At 43.7% G+C, this 20,909-nt stretch overlaps 3 protein-coding genes across 3 annotated transcripts; 2 read left to right on the forward strand and 1 right to left on the reverse strand.

Annotated features, from left to right (window-relative positions):
- The first annotated feature begins 2,500 nt into the window (after positions 1–2,500).
- sbk3 (SH3 domain binding kinase family, member 3) lies at positions 2,501–7,510 on the forward strand. Its single transcript, XM_040166363.2, has 4 exons — positions 2,501–2,847; positions 4,613–4,760; positions 5,251–5,453; positions 5,543–7,510. The coding sequence occupies exons 1-4, from the start codon at positions 2,791–2,793 to the stop codon at positions 6,317–6,319; spliced, it is 1,185 nt and encodes a 394-aa protein (XP_040022297.2). The 5' UTR covers positions 2,501–2,790; the 3' UTR covers positions 6,320–7,510.
- Positions 7,511–12,618: 5,108 nt separating this feature from the next.
- Positions 12,619–15,271, forward strand: mfap5 (microfibril associated protein 5). Its single transcript, XM_040165556.2, has 7 exons — positions 12,619–12,778; positions 13,724–13,800; positions 13,914–13,946; positions 14,060–14,095; positions 14,198–14,285; positions 14,595–14,668; positions 14,743–15,271. Exons 2-7 carry the CDS (start codon positions 13,758–13,760, stop codon positions 14,853–14,855), a joined length of 387 nt encoding a protein of 128 aa, XP_040021490.1. The 5' UTR covers positions 12,619–12,778; positions 13,724–13,757; the 3' UTR covers positions 14,856–15,271.
- Positions 15,181–20,613, reverse strand: LOC120810727 (adaptin ear-binding coat-associated protein 1). Its single transcript, XM_040165552.2, has 7 exons — positions 20,383–20,613; positions 19,333–19,433; positions 18,806–18,910; positions 18,563–18,644; positions 18,356–18,464; positions 18,062–18,209; positions 15,181–16,991 (listed from the first exon to the last, which is right to left on the reverse strand). The coding sequence occupies exons 1-7, from the start codon at positions 20,481–20,483 to the stop codon at positions 16,873–16,875; spliced, it is 765 nt and encodes a 254-aa protein (XP_040021486.2). The 5' UTR covers positions 20,484–20,613; the 3' UTR covers positions 15,181–16,872.
- Positions 20,614–20,909: the final 296 nt, after the last annotated feature.

Consider the following 20,909-nt stretch of genomic DNA (forward strand, 5'->3'; position numbering starts at 1 on the left):
TGCCACCACCGTCATGGCCCTTCTTAAAATGTGTGTATGTTATATAACAGCTGTACTTTGAGGGAGCAGCCTTACAGCTTTAAAATCCTCCTAACACACAGGGCTGTTTATTCAACCTCTGTTTTCCATTCAGGCAATGGAGCTGCAGGTTACACACTCATGCTCATCAAACACAAGTTATTGTGTTGGAGACACATATGCAGGCTGATTGATTATCCTCTGTGGTCCGAAACTAATCCTCAACAGGCCACGTGCTATTGAGTCACACAAAACTGAGCAACGTGTATCTTATCTTTATGTTCAATCTTACAAAGCCTCCATTAAATTGAGACCAATCTTGATCCAAAACCACTTTCTAAACTTCATTAATAAGTTGTGACACTGTGTGTGGTTTCTCCTCAGTAATGTAATATCACACGCCGTCCACAGAGAGGCATTGTTGGACTAATTCTAACATTTTAGTGAAACCAGAACAGCGTCCGCCAGACTTGTGTATAAGTGGACCCATAAATAAAACATGTTAATCCCCATAGATCAGAACAACACAATGACAGATGGGAAGCATGTGTGTTACAAGCTCCTCTTTTATCTTCCAACTGTTTATCCTTTCATCTTTGCCTTCTCTGGAGGAGGACGGGACTTAAGGAATCATTGCAGCATGACTCAAACAAACTATTCAATTGATGTGTTGTTGGTCTGCTTTGGAAACACTAATCTCAGGAAGACAAAAAAATTGCAGGCGATAACAGCAGTCATGAAACTTATTCTGACACGTGTTGTACTGTATTGTCTCTTATATTTCCCTTTTGTTCACTGCTGCTACTCTGTTGAGGAGTTTTTAGACAGTATGGTTCATCCAACTACGCAAAATCAATATTCGATTTATCAAATCAGATATCTGATTCTCCAGGTAAATCTATATGTTGTTCTTATCGTTCAGACCATCCGTTGAATGTTAGCGAGGTTAATTATTTGCTTCACGCTGAACATTGCATGCACATATTAGCAAAACAGAACGATTCCCAATCTTGGGAAAGGAGCAGTCAAATTTGTTTTAAGATGGAGCTCATATAACTTTACTTTATAATTTTAACCAACACATTACCCACAACAATTCCTTGTCTCTAAAATGAGTGCTTTTTATACGTTATGTTACCTTCACTGAGGATAAATGAGAGATTTGGGGTTTGACCTAATCATGATCTTGTACCATGACATTGCTATTTCTAGATGAATTGCAAAAGAAAAAAAACACTAGAATAAAGTTCTTTATGAAACCAATCCTGAGATTTTTTTATATTAATTTTCAAACTGTATACCTAAAGTGCAGGAGTTGAAATAGAAGACCATCCCATCTAAGCGTAAACAACTACCTTTTTTAGTAAAAGCACTCCAAAATAGGACCGTGTAACCAAATAGCGAAAAGCGCATGCGATGAAACTTGACAGTAACTGTCAACAAAGCCATCCTGAGTGTGTGCCTTCGTGCATGTCTTCAAGACTGAATCCACGTTCATATAGCAGCTGATTGTGTGCATCTTTTAAACTCTGTGTGTGTGTGTGTGTGTTTTTCCCGGCCTGCATTTGTGAATGAAAGCTACACTCTCTTGGCGGCAACTTCAGTGAAAGTTGAGTTCTGGTGGGGGGGAGAGGTTGTCACAGCAGGGGCCGACGGACCCTGCGGTGCGACCGCAAACATGGAAGCACGTGTTGGTCACGGCCCGGGCCACATGGCCACATGACCACGGCAGAGGTGGTAACTTGAGAGGGGACACACCGTTGTGATGGCAGCCGATGTTTGTGTTACATAACAAACATTGGCCATTGAACAAGTGGAAAGAATAGTCATGTAGTATGTAGTACCAAGGGAAATATATCTGAGTGGACAGAAAGAGGAGAGGAGGGTGTCGAGGCTATTAGAGCTGGCCTGTAGGAAACAGAGCTGGCATGTAGACGACATAACACGGAACCGAGGTGTTTTGCAGGCACGGATTCAGCTGTTGACTAAGTCAGTGTGCGGTTGTAGGCAATAGTATGCACTTGGAAGGGGATTAAGCAAGATGGGTTTTCTGAAGATGAAAAAAAAATGCACATAAAAACATTGAAGATGCTCTGTATGTAAGACTCAAAAGAATGGATGACGTTATTTGGGGAATTAAATGAGCTTCCTCCTGCAGAGTTAGGCCATAAAAGAGGAAAAAAGAACAGTGATAAAAGTACCAAGCTTAACTCGATCCAGTAATCCCGGTAACATCGAGGGCTCACAGTCGCAGCCTTTTGGCCTATTCCAAACGTTCCAGCATACCTGTTGATTAAATTAAAGATCCTACACTCTGTGGGGAATTCTTGACTTACACTGGCCGAGAGGGTGAGAAAGAGGGAGACATGGAAAGAGGAGGAGGAGGGTGTATTTGGATATGCAGAAAGTGAGTGACAGGCGAGGAGGGAGGAGGAAGAATAGCCATGGGTTAGCAGAGAGGCAGAGGATTGAAATGCCTTGTAGTTCACGCTCGTTTGCATAACAGGAGAGCAGCCGAGATAGAGGGAGCTGGCACATGGCAAGCAAAAGAGAGGGAGGGGGGTCCAGTTGGTGCGTCTCACGAGGGAGAAGCACACAGTCAATATCCAGCTCTCCTGCAGACATCCATGCGCCTCCTCTATAAAGCGGCTGTGCTCCTGAAAGGACCCACGAAGCAAAAGGGGAAAAGATCAGCTTCAATTCAAGTTGAGCTTCGGCACAGAACCGCTCAGCACGTTGCAGTGGCAGCACATTGTCAGTTCAAGTCCTCGGATGCCGAAAAGAGTCCAGAAAAAGAAAACATATCAACCAACTGATCAGAAAATGACAGTAAGTATTACACTTTATTCCTATGAGTGTAAACCCAGCTGCAAAATGACATGTTAGTGAAATAGTGCCACAAAAATCATATCACATTAAAGTGTGTATTTGCAGCTATATGACGAGATGACCTGCAGGACATTTATGGCAAATTCACTGTGTGGCTGAGACGGTTTGTTAGACACTGTTGTTAAGAGGATTTTCAGCTGGTGATCTTGAGCGCTTGTATTGGACTTCAAATTTGTTAATGGCTTTAGCTCACGCAGAGCCCCTTTTAAATTATCAGATCGCTCTATACTAAGGGCCATTAACTGATAGGGTTTGATTAATAATCACCTCAGCTCACAGGCACACAGCAAATATCGAGACGCACGTGGTGCAGCAAAGGTTTTAGACGCTTCTGTGAGGGCTAATGTATCAGAGCCCCCAACTGCAGCACACTATGTCCATTTTATCTGTGGCATGAGTGGAATGAAGCGCTGATGAAGAATCAAATAACCTGATAACTCTGACAAGTGTTAACAACTCTGTGAACGAAACCCGATTAAGATTTGAATTCAGGAATTTAACAATGCGTTTTAAGATGAACGGCAATAAAGATATATTGTATCACTTTAGTTTCACTTCTGCACAATATTATTTTTATGCATATTTAAAGCAGCATTTCTGGAGGACGTCTGAGATCTAAGATCTCCACTGCCAACGCATCTATGTTTTTGTTGTCTATGCAACCATAAAGAACTCGAAACAGAACATATCTTTCTATTTTTCCTTGTTACCAGTTGTATCAAAGCGTGTTGGTGTGTTTCTTTTACCATCAGGTTACTGATAGAGAAGCCATGTTCTCTCAATGTCTTACTGTTGCACAGATAGAGCTACAACAAATCATACATCATTGACCCTCAAGCGGCCCTTCATAAAGATGTGTTGGTAACATCTGCGCCAAGCAGGACTTTCAGACCTGCAGTCTTATTTTTGGCTGTACATCAGATCTATTTGTTTGTCGAGCAGTAAATCACAACTGAGATCCAGTTTTGAAGCTGCTGTCATCAAATAACTCAAAATAAATATGAGTCATCGGACACCATTTAATCTGTTATCACCATCAAAGATTTATTGTGGGTTGGAAAGCGTTCATTATCAAACATGTCTCAATCTAAATCTGAAGAACTCAATGATATTACTGCAATAATCACCAAAAATGTTACATTTGCTTTCAGAGAATAAGGGGCAATTTAATCAAAATGAATATAGTTTGACCACCAAGCTCAGTTACGTAACAAGGTCCAAAGTAAAAATGTATTATTGTTTTATTGTTTGTGTCGAACTTGAACTGTTCACGGCCTTCCTAATTTGCTCGGACATGTGGTGGGGGATCTACTGTACTTCAAAGAAAGTCATCGCGAATGTGAATGATGGTGGAAACTGATTGACAGCACCAAATGTTCTGATCGCCCCGATAAGACCGACGTGATGACGTCTGAAGTCCATCCCGCCTATTGGACAATGGAGATCATGCCAGATTTGCAGAAAGTGATAACATAACATTATAAAAGCTCCACTAATCCCTGCTGGGAGGGCATGTGGATGGATATTTAACTCTTACGGTATTAAGAGTACGTAAGCAAGTTGGACATTTACAGTTCGGTTCAGGTGACCGATTCCGGACCCAATTGTGTCCAGCACTGGATGTTCTTTCTGATTGGCGTCCCTGAACCAATAAGTATCAGTATCATGAATATGAATATGGACTTGTGTGTGTGTGTGTGTTCAGGCTGCAGCAGCTCAGGAACTCGACGAGCGATGTTTTCTGTCGGCGCAGTCCATGCCCAATCTGAAGGTATCCGATCACTTCCAGGTGGTGAAGCTCCTGGGAGAGGGTTCCTACGGAAAGGTCATGTTAGCTGTACACAGAAAGAGAGGTTGGTGCAAAATTCAAGTTCAAAGGTCCAGCCCATCTCATATTAGTCAGCCTTCAAAATAGTGGTCGTAGAAATGTTCCCAATGCTAACACATCAAACGAAAGGATTTTGTTATTATGCCTTTAAACTTCTACTGCCAAATCTGAAATGGGTGCAATGTTAAATCTCCAATGCGGCACATTATCCTCAAGTTTCTTTAGACTACAAATGTCATGTGGGGTAACTCGAGGAGGGATCTGTCTTTTCATAGTGTTTGCTTTTGCACTTCTGTTGCTGTAATGAAACGCTTTGGGACGTTCTCTGAGATGGAGTTGCTGCACCTGTGGCTTAGCTCTGTAACACAGTCGCCCCAAAGGGGAAGATATATTTGTTCACAGTGTCAATGATGGAAAACATTCACATACCATGACCGGTGACAGCTTTTTGACCAAAGCTGATTATAAGCTTTAATTAACGCTCGACATATGCTGTTTCGCTTCGTCCCCTTCAGGAACCCCGATGGCTCTGAAGTTCTTCCCTCGTCAGTCCACCTCGCTCACCTCTTTCCTGCGTGAATACAATCTCTCACTTTCCTACTGCACCCATCCTTCTCTGACAAGGGCCATTGGCATCTTCTTTTCCACGCCGTCCTACTACGTCTTTGCCCAGCAAGCCGGTCTATATGGTGACCTCTACAGCGTAATTGTGTCAGAGGTCAGTTAAGGTTGGGTTGCAATCCCTACGTATATATCCGACTAAATGATCCTACGATGCGACTTACCCGTACCATCCGTCTCCTTCAGGTCGGCGTGGACGAAGAGTGCGTCCAGAGGCTGGCGTCCCAGCTTAGCGGTGCCGTCACACATCTCCACTCCCTGGGCTTCGTCCACCGCGACATCAAACCGGAGAACATCTTCCTGTGTGACAGTTCCTGTCGATGGGTCAAACTGGGGGACTTTGGCCTCTCCCGTGCCATCGGCTCCACTGTTCGTGCCGTCTGGTACGAGTCTCCCTTTTGCACTCCCGAGGTGGAACCTGTCAAGGTTGCTCAGAGAGAGAAGGAGTGGGATGGGGCCGAGGAGGAGACGGAGGACATCTGGATAACGGTGGAGCCATGTATTGACAGCTGGGCCCTCGGTGTGCTCGTCTATTGCCTCTTAACCAGCTGCTTCCCCTGGGAGGAGAGCACCAACGACGACCGCGGCTATCGGAGATTCAAGGAGTGGTTTGACCGAGAAGCTGAAAAGGAGGAGAAGGTGAAGGATGGTGAGTGGAGGGGTGAGGAGAAAATAGACAGTTACACGATCATGAGGGAGAACCAAAGGGATAACCCTCCTCCCTCACAGTTTGAGGGCCTCAGCCCGCTGGTGATGACTCTTTTAAAGGAGCTGCTCCATCCTGAGCCCAAACACAGAGGGAGCCCCGAGGAGATCCTGAGCTACCTGGGAGGGCCATGGCTGATTGAGACCGAGATCGAGGAGAAGAGGAAGGCCGACGAGGCAGAGAAGGAGGCCAGAAAAATAAGAGAGGGAGGAGGTGTAGAAGAAGAGCTGGTGAGGGAAGGAAGAGGGGAGAGATAAGATTTGTATCTATTTGTTTATGGGTAAATATTTAAATGCAGCACAAAGATATATTCTACAAGGTGGAATATTTTCATATCTTTTGGTTACGCTCGGGCAAGTTAACATGTTTCATAACGCGTTAACTAACTCTGACAATTATTTTATAGAGCATTAACGCAGTTTTAAGTCCGTTGCTCATGTTGATGTTGATCAGTATCACGCGTCTCAACAAATGAGAGCATTTGGGGGCGGACCTAAGACTGATGCTGCGCTCACCTGAACCAAACGAAAAGAACTGGCGGGGACAGAGAAATGGAGAAGGGTACCGAAGTCTTTCATGGACGGTTTCCTTTTAATGGTCTCCCAGATGGCGAGTTGACACAACCGAAAGTTATTTTTAACCTGCATCACAAAAGGCGGGTTTCTTTTTTCATTTTTTGGACTGAGATTCACCATAGGAAATCCAGTACGCCCAGACTAAAAAGTCCCCCACACAGTGAATCGCAGCTGTGTACTTAGTGCTGGACCACTTCACCTGCCTCTAACAGGGACACCTGCTGCTGAACATCGGAGTTTATGCTGCTCCCCGATCAAAGAAACATGTTCCTGCTGCTACCTGTTCAGGTTCATAAATGTTAACTTGCCTGTCATACTGTTATGGTTGGGGCTCTGCACTCGGAGGGTAACTTGTTTTTCTACAGCAAACTAGATAAAAAGTTAATGCCCTGGCAGTGGCAAATAGCTCGGGTTTTATATTTGATTTGATTACATTGATGTTTAAGTTGAGACGAGAAATATTAGAATCGCTGCTGTAAAAAGGGAATGCTGCTGTTAAAAAGCACCTTATTTGTGGTTAGGTTTTTGCACTTTTGTTAATATATAGCAGTACATAAAAAATAAAAGTGTTGTGAAAAAAGTGTCATTGTTGAATCTTGCAAATAAGAATGTGGTTTACCACATTAATTACAGAAAATCGTGCGATTAATCGGGATTAAAAATTGTAACCGTTGGCCAGCGCTACTGTTTGTGTCAATATCCTTATCAAAAATACGCCTTTTATTGTTATTGTGTATTGTGCTGTGTATATATGTGAATATGTGGGTTTATAATGAATACAAAATGCAAGAAATGTTTGAATCTAAAAGATGTATAACAGTGCCTTTAATTATCTGTATTGCCATTGTCATAAAATAAACTACTTATATTTAATTTCTCATGAGAATCAGTTCATGAGTTACACATAGTGTTGTACAAGGTACAATCCGTATATGGATTGCGTATAATTCTAGATATGTTTGATATTACACAATTAAGATATATAGTATTTTAAAGGAATACGTCATGGTTCATACACAATTATATAACACTGTACATGATTAGTGCAAGTGACCAAATCAGATAACTGTTTTAATAAGATGAAGCTGTAGGTTATATGAATGATATTAGGCTCTTCCCTGTCAGGTTTCTGATGCAAGTAAAATAAACTCAGCAAACCTTATGAATAACTATGTAATAATGTAACGATAATAATAATTTAGTAATACAATAATGTGAATTATTAACCAGGCAACCCCATTTAAAACACTTTTGTAAACAATGAAAACAAATTATCATTGACAACTTATGAAACCTTAAAGGGACTCTCGGAAGTGTTCATATGGAAAGAAGAACATGTTCGATGTGGTGAAGCAACAGGTGCTGCAGACGAAGCAAATCTAAAATTGGACTGAACAATACAAGCCGATACCAGCTTGATCTTCTTCCAAGTTCGTGTGACGCGTAACCAGGACATAGTACTACCTACAAAATCAACACAAGACACCAGTATCAGAGGTCAGGAACAGGCTTACTGCCATGTAGGTTTTCACATGCAAAGAATCTGTCTGGCTGTTTGGTAACAATTCAAAAAAATCAAACGTCAATAGTAAGTACAACAAACATCGAAGAAGAAATTTACAAGGAAAAATGTACCTTTATCATAGAACATCACTGCGCTGTACTGGGATACATGATTGATTGTCTTGTTGTCCTACACCTGTCACACAATCCTAATGCAGTGCCAGACTTATAGGCACTTCGCACACGTCTGCCACCACTGAATTGTGCTATTGGTTAGTAACTGGCTAGCACTGGAGATGCAAAGAACTAGGCAGCAAGAAAATACAACTAGTTCCCAATAGAGGTAGCTGTACTTACTACCACTGCAATGAGTAACGGTGAAATGCAACATAGAAAATGAACTTGCATTTCAAATTAGAGTACACAATGTCTCAGTTTCAAATTGGAGTGTATCCCTGTTGGAAGCAAGCTGCTAATGTGCAATGTGGTTGTGCGTGTATGTCAGTAGGGCCTGTGCTAACCCCTGCCAAGGGCCACTCTAGATGGATTTAAAAATAGATCTCAGAGCCATCTATTTACACACCATGCACATCATCACCTCCCTCTGACTATCTGCACTTCACAGACCTACGTATGTAAACGTCAGGCTGCCATTGGCGCTTGCAGGCCTTTAACGGCACAATCTGATGGAACACCGTGACCCGTCCTGCCTCGTCCCGTCCCTCTGTTTATCCCTGACCCTCTTGCTGATTACTTCTCCTCACGTATTTCTCCACCTAGGCCTTTCCCTTTCATCCACGCTCCTTCACATCTACTTGGTCCAGGTGTGACAGATGTCTGATGTCTTTCATCCACTCCCAACCGAGGACAGCTTCTTCAGCTGTCACCCGAAGTAGAGCATGCTTACATTGACGCTAACTCCTCTGGCAACCGCTCTCTGCGATGCACTGGTTACCAGGAAACAGAGGACACTCGGCTCATGTCTGACCACAGCCTGACGAATGGAAACACATGCTGCCGACCACAGAGACAATAGGGTGCCGACAAAAAGATGCTGGTTGAGGTGTGAATCTGCCGGAGGTCCATGAGGACGGATTGCAGGGATGATGAAAACGGGAGAAACAAGGACAGCTATACAGGGAAGTCCCCACCAGAACCCAACCGCCATGTCAGAGGGTTCATTTTTCATGTTTGTCTTACAAAGTAACCACAGACTATTTGACATTTGGGAAGATGAAAACAAACTCACAAATGTGGCAGGTGGTTAGATTTAGATTTGCAATGTCAGCGAACTTCAGGTTTCACACTAGCGGTATCGGATGAAGTTCACTTTGGCACAAAGATTACACTCCGTGAAGGCATGGTGTCACATTCACTGCCTATATATTATCTTCAAAATGAATATTCTTTATTTGATATAAAGTGAGCTTCTCTGTGTATGTCTTTAAAGGAGAGTTTTGAGTTATTTAACATATATGTTTCTTTCTTAAGCAACAAAGATTAAAACAGGAGGCATGGATGAAGGATGCTGAGACCAGCAGCTGGAAAAGGCTGTTAGTAACAGATATTTGTCCTGAGAGTAGTAGCTGCCAAAACAGACACCGATATAAGAGCCAGATTAATGGGCAGTGAGCAGCAAATAAAGAGTTCATATGGCTGAACGTCTGAAATGGATCCCCGCAGTGATGCAGGACACTTGGGTCATCGCGCCCTGGTTCACCTCCTACACCTCCGTCACCTGACAGCTTGTTGAGGTGCAGCAACCCTAAATGGATCGATGGACGGATTAAACAGGATCGAAAGTGACGGATTACGGAGTCGGCCTCACGTCGTCACTTCAGCAGAGTGAGAAGCAGTGATGAGCAACACTGGATGTAGTTGGTAGCAGGTTATGGGTTGGCATTTACAGAGAATCCTCAGGTATTAACGGGAGAGTGCACTTGCTGCAGTTTGTCTGTGTGTGTGTGTGTGTGTGTGTGTGTGTGTGTGTGTGTGTGTGTGTGTGTGTGTGTGGTCGTTGTCAATCATGGGAATCGGAGCGGTGCAGCTACCGGCTCGACAGCGAGAGAGGAGAAGGGTGAGGGAGGAGTGTTGGGGTGAAAAGAAGGACGGCGGTGTGAGTATTGCAGAGCTGGCATGCCTCCTGAAATGCCCTCCTACTAATAAACAAGTCTAAAGATTATCATGTGTTTAGTATCCGGCATGTTTTCCTTAACTATTCACGTTAGATCCCCGACAACCTGAGCAGCGCGAAGGGAAGAGGGACAGTTTGATGTGTTCCACAGACTGATCCTCCCTCTTGGCACCTCTCCTCCTCTCTTACGCTTACACAGTCTCCATCTGTCAAGCTGTCATCGGCCTCGCCCAGTCGACCTTGTTAGGGCCCCCCTCCCTCCCTCCACAAGGGAACTCACCCTGCAGTCCGCGTAGCCCCAACATGTCAAGGGGACCACGAGTGTCTCCCCCTCGAACTGACATGGCCTACCGTAAGGCGAGAGCCAGTGAGAGTTGTGACTTCCACGGAATGTATATTAGTCGTGGATGCAGAGTCGTGTTTCCCTTCCAATGCAGCTATAAGGGGCCCAATGAAAAGCCTCTTTTCAACACAAAGAGAGATGGAAAGGAACCACATCCTTGATCTTCACTTTCACCTTCTCCTCAAGTATATATCACTTGTTTGTCTAAATGGAAACCTTAAACAAACTGGTTGCCATGGAGAATATGAAGTCATATGCAATGTATTTAAAACATGGGACTGCCGTATGGAGCCAAATCCAGGTCAAAGGTTTTGTTCATTTGAAAAACAAATGTGAAAGTTTAGGTTTTGTTGTTGAACATTGAAAAATACAACAATGTATTTAAAATAAAAATGGTGGACAAAAGTGGACAAAAAATATTTTCGGGATGAATTTAGTTTTGACTCAGCTCTATATTTTTTTTGAATAAAATATTTTTTTTCAATCTTCACTTATATATATTTTTTGATATTCACTCATATTATATTTTTCGGTTGCAGATTTTATATTTTCAGATTCAAAACTTATATTTTCACTTTCAGATCTTTATTTCGCGTTTGGATCTTTTTGACTGATGCATACGACTGTATATATAGTCCAGTGGTTCTCAAACTTTTTCTGTCGGGCCCCCACTTTGGAGGAAGAAAAATGTTCGGGCCGCAATGCCCCAACAAAAATGTCCATGCTGAATTTGTATTGAAATAACTGAAATAATAATAATTTAAATCATTTTGTTATGGTAGAGCTCTTTAACACTACATGACATCGTTCGCCCTTTCACACACCAATGACAGGAGCTACCACACACAGAGCCACCTGCCCATCAGTAACTAACATTTACACACTGTCGCAGCTACAGGAGCATCGTTGGGTTAAGTGTCTTGCCCAAGGACACGTCAACATGCGGGTTAGCCGGGCCTGGGATCGAACCGCCAACCCTCTGATTGGAGGACGGCCGTGCTCCACACTCACCTACAGTCGCCTTAAAACGGCTCATTAATAATAGAATAAAGAAAAAATCACGTTGTTGGAACAATGCAAATGAAGTTGTGCAAAAAAAGAACAAATATTTGTCAAAAATAGCTTATTGTAATAGCCTAATTAACATGTTTTGTACTGAATATCTTTTCAGGATAATAAGACTAAAGTTCAACCTGTGAAAAATATTTGGCAATAAAGAGTCTTACTGTTTCATTTTTAAACCCCCCACTCCAGCCTTTGTGTTTCTCTTTTTTTTAAACTGATAACTTAAAGAGCCAAGTTCAATTAACACGAACCCATTTCAAAGAAGTCAACACAAAGCATTACTGCAAGTTTAACTAACTTGTTCAAATCTAAAACTTGTCAGAAGTCTTTGAGTTAAACAGAAGAAGCAAGTGGACATAACTAAACAGGCCTGTGATGTTTTACGGTGTGGTTCGATACATCAGCGCTTCACAGCAGCACACTGCTGCTCTTAAGGATCGGTAAAATGCAGAGAATAATTTCCCCATGTGGGATTAATAAAGGATTATAAATAAAATAATAATTTAAATTTAAAATTTAAATAATAACAATACCTCCGCGCCCCACAGTTTGAGAACCACTGGTCTAGTCCAAACACCATATTCTACCGTATGTGCACTGCTCGGCCTGCTGGTTTAACTAAGTAATGCAAAAAGACAGTTCAGATGCCTCGGGTGCATTTGTTTCTTTCAATTGCTTCATTATTTAATTTTCTCCAAACAAATCCAGGCAGGTTGCAGGTAAAAAATTCGGAGCAAATCTTTGACCGTTATATTGGACAGTGAGACAATGTTAAATAAATATTGTGTACTGTGGGTATGTATATCTGTCTAATAAAATAAGATCTACTCAAGAACATCAATATAAAGGAGTGTGTGTGAACTAAAAAGGAAATACCCATTAGATAGCTGCATGCTATATTTTGTTTTCACCATATTGGGGCAGGACAAAAAAGTAAAAAACAAAAAAATGGTGACGGTTTGTAGGACGGGGGGAGGACGAGGAGGAGGAGGAGGAGGAAAGAGGAAAGAGGAGGAAGGAGTAGAGGGAAAGAGGGGAAAGAAGAGAAGACAAAGCATTCATAAAACTAAAGCACCCGTGGACGACAGCAATAATTGTGAGTATGAGTTATTTATGCTTCTTTCTACCGATTTTCCTCTCATACTGTAGGAAATACACATCAGCACATGCAGGATATTTCCTATTTATAAAATGTAAAAATCAAGATGTAAAAGAGAACTCAGTTCAGAATCTAGTGCATTGTCACACGGTTCGTGGTTGCATGCAGGGTTCAGTAAGTAAAAGCAGTGAACATTCTCACAAACAAATCCACAGAGGGATGCACTGAGTTAAACAAGACAATCCAGAGTTTTCAATTGCGTAATTGCAAGCGTGTGACTAGAATTATATATTATTACCAGCAGGGAATAGCAGAACTTGGGTAAAAATGGGGAATGCTGAGAGGTGCTTTGTGATGATCGTACCGTTGGAAAGCACCAGTACGTTCTATGAAAAGAAAGCTGCAAAGAAATGTGCAAATGCATCAGAGGCGGGGCGGAGGGGCGCTTAAATAGGGGCACAAAAAAAACCCACATTCTTTTGAGAGAACTCACCTCTTGGACTCCATAATCATACTGACACATCACTAGAGGAATGATGCAGGGCGGGAGAGGGAAGGAGAAAGAGCGAGTGGAGGAGTAAAGGTGGGGAGAAAAACACAGAGGGCAAAATGTTGTTAAAGTGTCATTCAAAACTCCTCTGCTACTTTAATTAGCACTTTACAAGCAGTCCAACAGTCTACAGAAACAAACTGTTCAACAGATTATTCCACAGCAGAATTACATCAGGCACTCCTTTAAAACGATGGCAACTTGTCCAAAACACAGTTCTACCCTCTGCGTTTTTAGTTGGAGCAAAACCTTAGGGCAAAGGTCACAATGTCCTGGGAGCATTTATAGGCAATGAAATTAAAGGAAACATAAACAGCAACAAAATCTTGAGGGAGTAACAGTTCCACTCTGTGAAATCATCCCGACTCTTTTCCTTTTTCGGTTTCCTCCAGCCTCGTAAAGCTCAAACTCTTACAAGCTGAAGGAATGGGCGGCTTTCCGGTGGTCCTGCTCCTCTGTGGTCTCCACGGTAACGCTGCCAAACAGGACACGCAAATCATGTCGTTTCATTTACGGTTGAGTCGCCGTGTGATTGTTTTTAATGCTGAGAAACACTCCCCTCATGTGGTTTTTGTTCCACAGCGCTCACAGCTGTAGCCCAAAACCAGTCGAACGGTAATGCTCTTCTCCTCATGAGTCCCACTTTTAGATCGACGTCCGTGAGTCATTGCAATGGGTCACTGGTATTTGGCCAATCTGATCTTGTTTTGTCTCCTTGTTTTCTCTAGTTAGCAATGCTGCAGCTGGAGGCGCCTCACCAGCCAGTGAGTGACAGCAGATTGGACACAAACTCTGAATTGAGCCTCACAGGAGGCCCCATGACCTTGATCCAATTGAAATACGCCTTGTCCTTCCTCTCTCTGCAGGCTGCAGGGAGGAGACGTACCCTTGCACCAGGATGTACTCGGTTCACCGGCCCATCAAGAGATGTATTGGTGCTCTTTGCCTCTACAGGTGGTCTGCTACCTTTCTACGAACCGCCAGCTCCAATTTAGCAGTTTAGCTCGGCTGCAGAAATACTTAGCAGTCGTGTTCTTGCATCCATGACTGTTTCCTAAACACACATGAAGCAGTGTGGACAACAGAAGTGGAAAAATAACCCAGAACCTTTACTAAAGTAAAAGTAGTGACAAAGAAAATAAAGTGTAAACAGGACCATTATGTCCAAGCATATTAGCATCAAGCAAAAAGGATTATTAGAGGGGGTTCACCTCAATTACTACAGCTCGCTTACTACAATCGGATCTCCTGTTTCTGATGCAGCCTTTCTCGTGTCTACGTGATCAACAACGAGATCTGTGTAAGGACGGTGTGCCAGCAGGACGAGTACCTGAAAGGTAAAACACTCTGCGAGTTAAAAAGAAGCGTGTTCGAGAATTTACAGAAATGACCGGTTGTTTTCACATTACAGCCGAACTGTGCAGAGAGCGGTCAGGGTGGCCCAGGCGGATTGAGAGGTCTTCTAATAAGAAACGCTGTCGCAATCACCGGGGAAACCCCAAAACCTGGGCAAACGCGGCCTGATGGGGAAGGCCACGTGACCACCTGTGAGGACGGAGCCTCTCAGACACACAAACCCGGGACGTCGTCATAAAAACGGCCCGTAACGCTGTAAATCCACCACTCGACACCCGGGGGGCTCGTTTTCTTTCACACGTTTATGTATCTTTTCTATGGGTGTGAATATTGAACTCTTTTAATTTCTGTGTTTTTGGAAACACATCACATCCTCCACGGTTTAAAGCCCATTTAAGGTACTGTAGTAACGCGCCGTAGGCAGCACTGAGTCATGTGTGTACTCAGACAACAAACATGGGATCTAATGTACACAAAAATACACATAACTACATTTGATTAGGGGTTATTTCTTTATTGTTTTGTTATTTTTTGCTCTGTTTGTTCAGGAGAAAAAACAACAAATTAAAGTTATGGTCACTGAGTGATATCTTTATGTTTTTCTTTGCATATACATTTACATACACATGTACAGTTTGAATAACAAGTCACATTTGGGAGAGATGCATATAATTTAAACAGTGAACAAACAACTAACAAATATTGTTTGGAGCTTTAAACTCACACAATCTATGTGTGTTCCAATCGATATCCATCAGCATCATCATCACCATCATCACATAACATGGGATATCACTGCAACTTAATCCATCTCTCCGTACGTGGATATAATCACAAATAAACACGGCGTCAAACAGGCTAGCTTGGTCCCACGTTGCATTCGTCTACATCGGAATAGCAGTAAGGACATTTTTGTACAGTAAAACATGCTGTGTTTGAGATCTCCGACCTGACCACCTTCTTATCAAGGGATTAAGGAGATGAAGCTCTCCCCAGACAGACGGGGCGGTGCACAAACACAGACCTATTCAGTGAGGAGGAGAGAGGTCGTGACCTATATGACTCACCAGTCGCAGCTTTAACAGCTGGGCTGAGCACAGATGAAAAAACAAGGACTAAATCTTCCGTTTCCCCTCGAGGCAAAGCGCTTGATGCCTCGCTTAGTTTCGCGCACATCCATTGCATCAAACATTCCTACTTTCGGGTATTTTTGTAATGCTTTAAAGTGAAAACCCGTCCCCAGTGAAAAACAGGTGCAGCTCAATTCAATATCTCCCCTCAAAATGATGCTGTAGAGCCACTGGGAAGCGCCAGAGAGCTCAGCTAATCTGTAAATCAGCTTCTTTCAAGTAAAATCCTTGTGTAGTAAACTCTTTACGCCTGCACTGCTATTCGACGCTTTGAGCTTGGCTGTCGAAAAATACTTGTTTGTTACAGTTAAATTCATGCTTATAGGTTTGAGAGTGACGTCTGTACAAGTGTGTGTTATTTTCTATGAACATCTGCAGAATGAGAGAAGAAAAACGATAGTCGACTCCAAACATTTGAGCAGCTGTGGGAGTCTATTTAAATAGTCCCGGCGTTAAATGTCGACTTTATGCATCACTAACTACAAAGACTGAGTAGACAGTTAGTCAGTGCATATAGTCAGTCCCAATGCTCGGGACTTGGAGATAGAATAAGCTGCAGAACACAGGTGACAACACCAATGATTTCAAACTACTGACAAAATATACACTTAAAATAAATATTATCTGTACAGTAAACTCATTCACTATCATATTTATTAGATGTTACCATCAGATGGTTCAGACTATGTCTCCCTTGCTTGTATTTTTATTATGTATACTGTACGATACAAATTGGCAAACAAAATATTGACAAGAAGAGATGAAATGGACAAATTCCGTATTCAAACCGGAAAATGGAAACAAAAATGATGGTATACAGACGGAGGGGGGGTGGAGAGCGTGGCGGCCTAAATTAAGACTGAGGGTCGGGTATATCTCGGGCTCAGACCAATAGCCATGAGGGTCTGAACTAAAATAGAACAAACTACTCCAGGGGTTTACCCTGCTTGGCAGGGAGAGAAACGGGACCCCGTAACGGGGAAACAAAATGCCAAAAGTGCTGCATACCTTTACAGAGAGATATGAGAGGGAGGAAAACAGAGAGTACCCCCTTCTCAGTTCGAGGATACAGAGTCAAAGTCTCCCCACAGGTCGGAGCTGGCTGCGGTGGCCGGGTTTGACGCCTCCCAGTCGGCCGAGTTTGAGTTACTGGCATCCAGATCTAGGAGAAAACCTGGTGGTTAAAGAACAGAACAGAAACATGGTGAATCTCTGAAATAGTAACAGAAATATAGATGTCTGATTTGATGGTTTGTTTAATCTTATGAGTAATTCCACCCAGCATGAAGTCTGCAACTGATGTTTTGCTTAAAAAGGTGAGACAAGTAAATATATCCTAGTGTGAATATAATATGCTGAGGTCAGACCTCTGAGACTCTGGCCATCCCATCATCATACACAAAGGAGGCAAATGGGATTATTTTTATTTGGGCGCTCACTATGAACAATTGAAAATTAAGATATCAACGTCATAAGCTGAGAAACGGCAAAACACTGTATCCAGATCAGTTTCAAGCTCAATCGCCTTTTAAAACCTGACTAACAATATAAAAAACGCCCAAATCATTTCCTAGAAACTTTTTTTAAATGGTAAAACCATTACAAGCTCAATGGAAAAAACGTTATAAAAACATACAAATAATCATATATGTAACAAGAGATACAATTTTAAATAAATAGACTATCGCACAAAGACTGCAGTCCGACAACCAAATTCACAAACACCAAGTCAGTGGTGGTAAAGTCGAGGTAAGTAGGTCCTCCTCCCCTTAACGATGATTGTCCCGAGTTGTCAATCAATAAATTAATGAAATATTTCTCAAAAGAAAAATGAGGAGCAAGGAGTGAGACTGGCTGAATTTTGTTGGTGAGCTGTAGGGCAAAAAAATCACAGCTTGTTTTGGTAATATCTTACCAAACTAACTAACTATTTCTTACTTATTCTACCAGTTCTGATTATTTTCTTGCTGAAATGATGGAACACACACACACTGAACTAAAGCAGGCTGAGCAGGAACAACAATTAGTCATCATCCACTTAAATTTGAGTTACTAACAAATCCGTCGGAATGTTAAGATTAATTTGTTTTTTTGCAAACGCATTGCTGCGGTATGAAACTGCCCAGTTCTGTGTTTATGTGCAGTCCACATGTTTACATGTTGCGTTGGTCATCATCTTGTCCTGACGCAGGCCGTATGATCTCACCGCCTCTCCACACTCCAGTGCTTTTATTAGTTACTTACCCGTGTCACTTCCTCCCGCAGATGGCTCGGTGTTATGATTAGTAGATCTGGATGAAGGAGGCGGGGCTAACTTGCCCCCAGGAGGAGGTGGAAGAAGCCCGAATCCACCCGAACTCTGCGGGCGAGACCTGTCCCTCTTTTTTGATTGCTGCGATAGGTACAAAATCAGGGTGAGTATGTGCATGAGATTAAAAACATTTCAGGTCAAGACGAAAGAGAAGGAAGGTTCTACTGTTAAACTGTGAACAAGTGGCACTGAAATTCCAGCGATACAACAATCGAAAATAAGGTTACCCCGATATTGAGAGTGATAGTTTGTCCTTCTTTGAAGCCCAGGTCCAGTTTAGGGGTGGTGTCTGGGGTCTGCGCCTGCTTCTTGAACTCATCTTCCTGTTTCACCCACCTGGAGAGGTGATCACAAGCTCCTTTAGTAACCTACAATAAACAAATCCAGGACTACGTTGCTCATGATTCATGACCAACTATGAAGCAGCCGCATACTTGAAGTGGTCCTGGAGAGCAACGTTGAAGTCAAAGGCATCGCCTCGGTCTCCGAACCCGATGCCTATGAACGCGCTGCGGCCTGTGAGAAGAACCGACGGAGGGTCGAGATCGGTAGGGGATGTGCAGGGTATTATGAACAAAAAAACACACACACACACACACACACACTAAACCTGGGAATTCATCACAACACTCTCTAAGCTACAATGGTTCTAGCTGAGCAACAGAGGGTTTACCCACCGTTGTCATCCTGGATGCGGAGCACAAAGTAACGGCTTGAGTCACTAACTGTTTCCACTGTGATGCCGGGGTACTCTTCCACTGGGGCTTGGGCAAACAGCTCCCCTGTAGGTTGCAACAGAAGAAATATGCGCATTGTTGTTTTGGCAAAATGGTCCAGCGGAGACAAGAGAGACAAAAAAAAGAAAAAAAAGAAACAACATATTTGACATGATGCCAAAACTCAATAAAACCACAGAAGAACAGAAATCAAATGTTTTGCTTGTGTTTTTAAACGGAAAAGATTGAGATTAAATTAAACACAGTGGGACCATATGAAGTTTAATGCGAGGACAAAAAGTCTGCTTTCACAGACAGAAAGCGATTATCGGCCTGTTTGCTTGAAAATAAAACTGCATGCTCGGACGTGGGCTGGGTCCCCTTGGAATAGATGAGTAACAGAGAAGGGGATGTCGAACACGTTGAAATGATTTACAACAGTGACGCGCCTGGTAAACAATGACGTGTTCGGTCTTCTTCCCCCTCACCAGAGATTTTGTCTTCCAATTTCACAAAGGCTGCTTTTCCCCGGGCCGTCACACGCATGCGTCCCGTCCAGTCGGGAGCATCCAGCTTCCAATCGGCAGCCCTGGCACACAAACACACACACACACACACACAGAAGTCAGGGAGATGCTGACGTGATGTGGGTGAAGAGGTGACGGAGCTCGACAGGGGGAGAGAATAACCAAGACATTTGGGTGCACCTGTCTGTCATGATTCGTCCGACGCTTGGACACACATTAGGCGGATTTGGGTTATTCTGTATGTACGTGACTTAGGCCGACACATTACATCATCACCCTTACTCACTGTACATATGCTCACTGGTTCACCAAGCATGTGTCCCAGAGGATTCAGGATTGGGCAACTGTTTAGTTGTGTCCACTCCAATGCAGCTGCGGCACGGCCAATGTAACGTAGGATAAACAAGCCGACGTCAACCTTTTTGTTGTTGTTATTGTTAACAACACGGCAGCTGTCCTTGCATGGCCGCTCACGAGCATACACACGATGTCTGATTGGACAGTCCGATCAACCGCGTTAGAGCCCCTCGTCATCGTTTCAGCGTCGCCCTACTGAAGTGTCCTTGAGCAAGATGTCTCCACGGCTGCCGGGGACACTGCTCTGCATAACACGGGTACCGCCCACGGCATTAAAGATACAACATAAAGGTGGCTTTGCCGGGCTGGTAGCAGCCGCGGAGCCCCGTCTAAGCGGCCGTAAGCGGTGTTCATCCTCCGGGGCCGTCGGGCGGCCGCACGCGCGCGGACACATCGTCGGGTCGCTAACGCGGCGCAGGTGTATAAAACAACCGCTCCTCACGTTTTCACCACGATGACCTTGTAAATACACAGCAAAGACAAACACCCCCCCCCCCCCCGCTGTTGATGCGAGATTAGGGGATGCGCTCGGTTGGTACTGTGGTGCGAGGCAACGGCTTTGAGCGGCTCGTGGATGCGGATCCCCCCCCCCACACACACACACACAAACACACACACACACACACATATTCCCCTCCCCCCTCTCGCACTCACCTGATGGCCCGGTTGGATGCTCTCGGCGGGATCCGGTAAACGCTGACCTCGGGTTTGACACAGAGGACCGACTCGTACTCGGACTGACCCTCGGTCGCCATCTTGACTTCTTACTCGGTCGTGTGCGCCGGCGGGCGGTGGTGGTGGTGACGGCGTATAGTGGCGCGTCCGCGTGCGGCGCGGCGTTAACGGCTGCGTGACCGTATTACACTGTGTGCGCGCGCAGGCGCCGTCGATCCGCGCCTCTCGCCGAGGCCCTTAAATAAAAGGGCGCCCCGTCTATTTTGCGCACACGGTGGCCGCACAATTGAGCCCGTGAGACTGTAACACAACGTGTATCACAAACTGGGGGTGTTTTAAAGCATCTTCCTGACAGTCACATAAGGTAACGAAAGTGTTGGATGGTGTAAAGTGCTAAAGAGTACAAAACCTCTGCTGCGTCGTTTTGAACCAGGCAGTAATATCTGGCCTTAGACTCGCATTCAGATAGAATAAATGTCTATGAGAAAATGACCGTGCTTCTCCCT

The sequence above is a fragment of the Gasterosteus aculeatus genome, chromosome 20 (assembly GCF_964276395.1).
Source record: "Gasterosteus aculeatus chromosome 20, fGasAcu3.hap1.1, whole genome shotgun sequence".
Classification (NCBI taxonomy): domain Eukaryota; kingdom Metazoa; phylum Chordata; class Actinopteri; order Perciformes; family Gasterosteidae; genus Gasterosteus; species Gasterosteus aculeatus.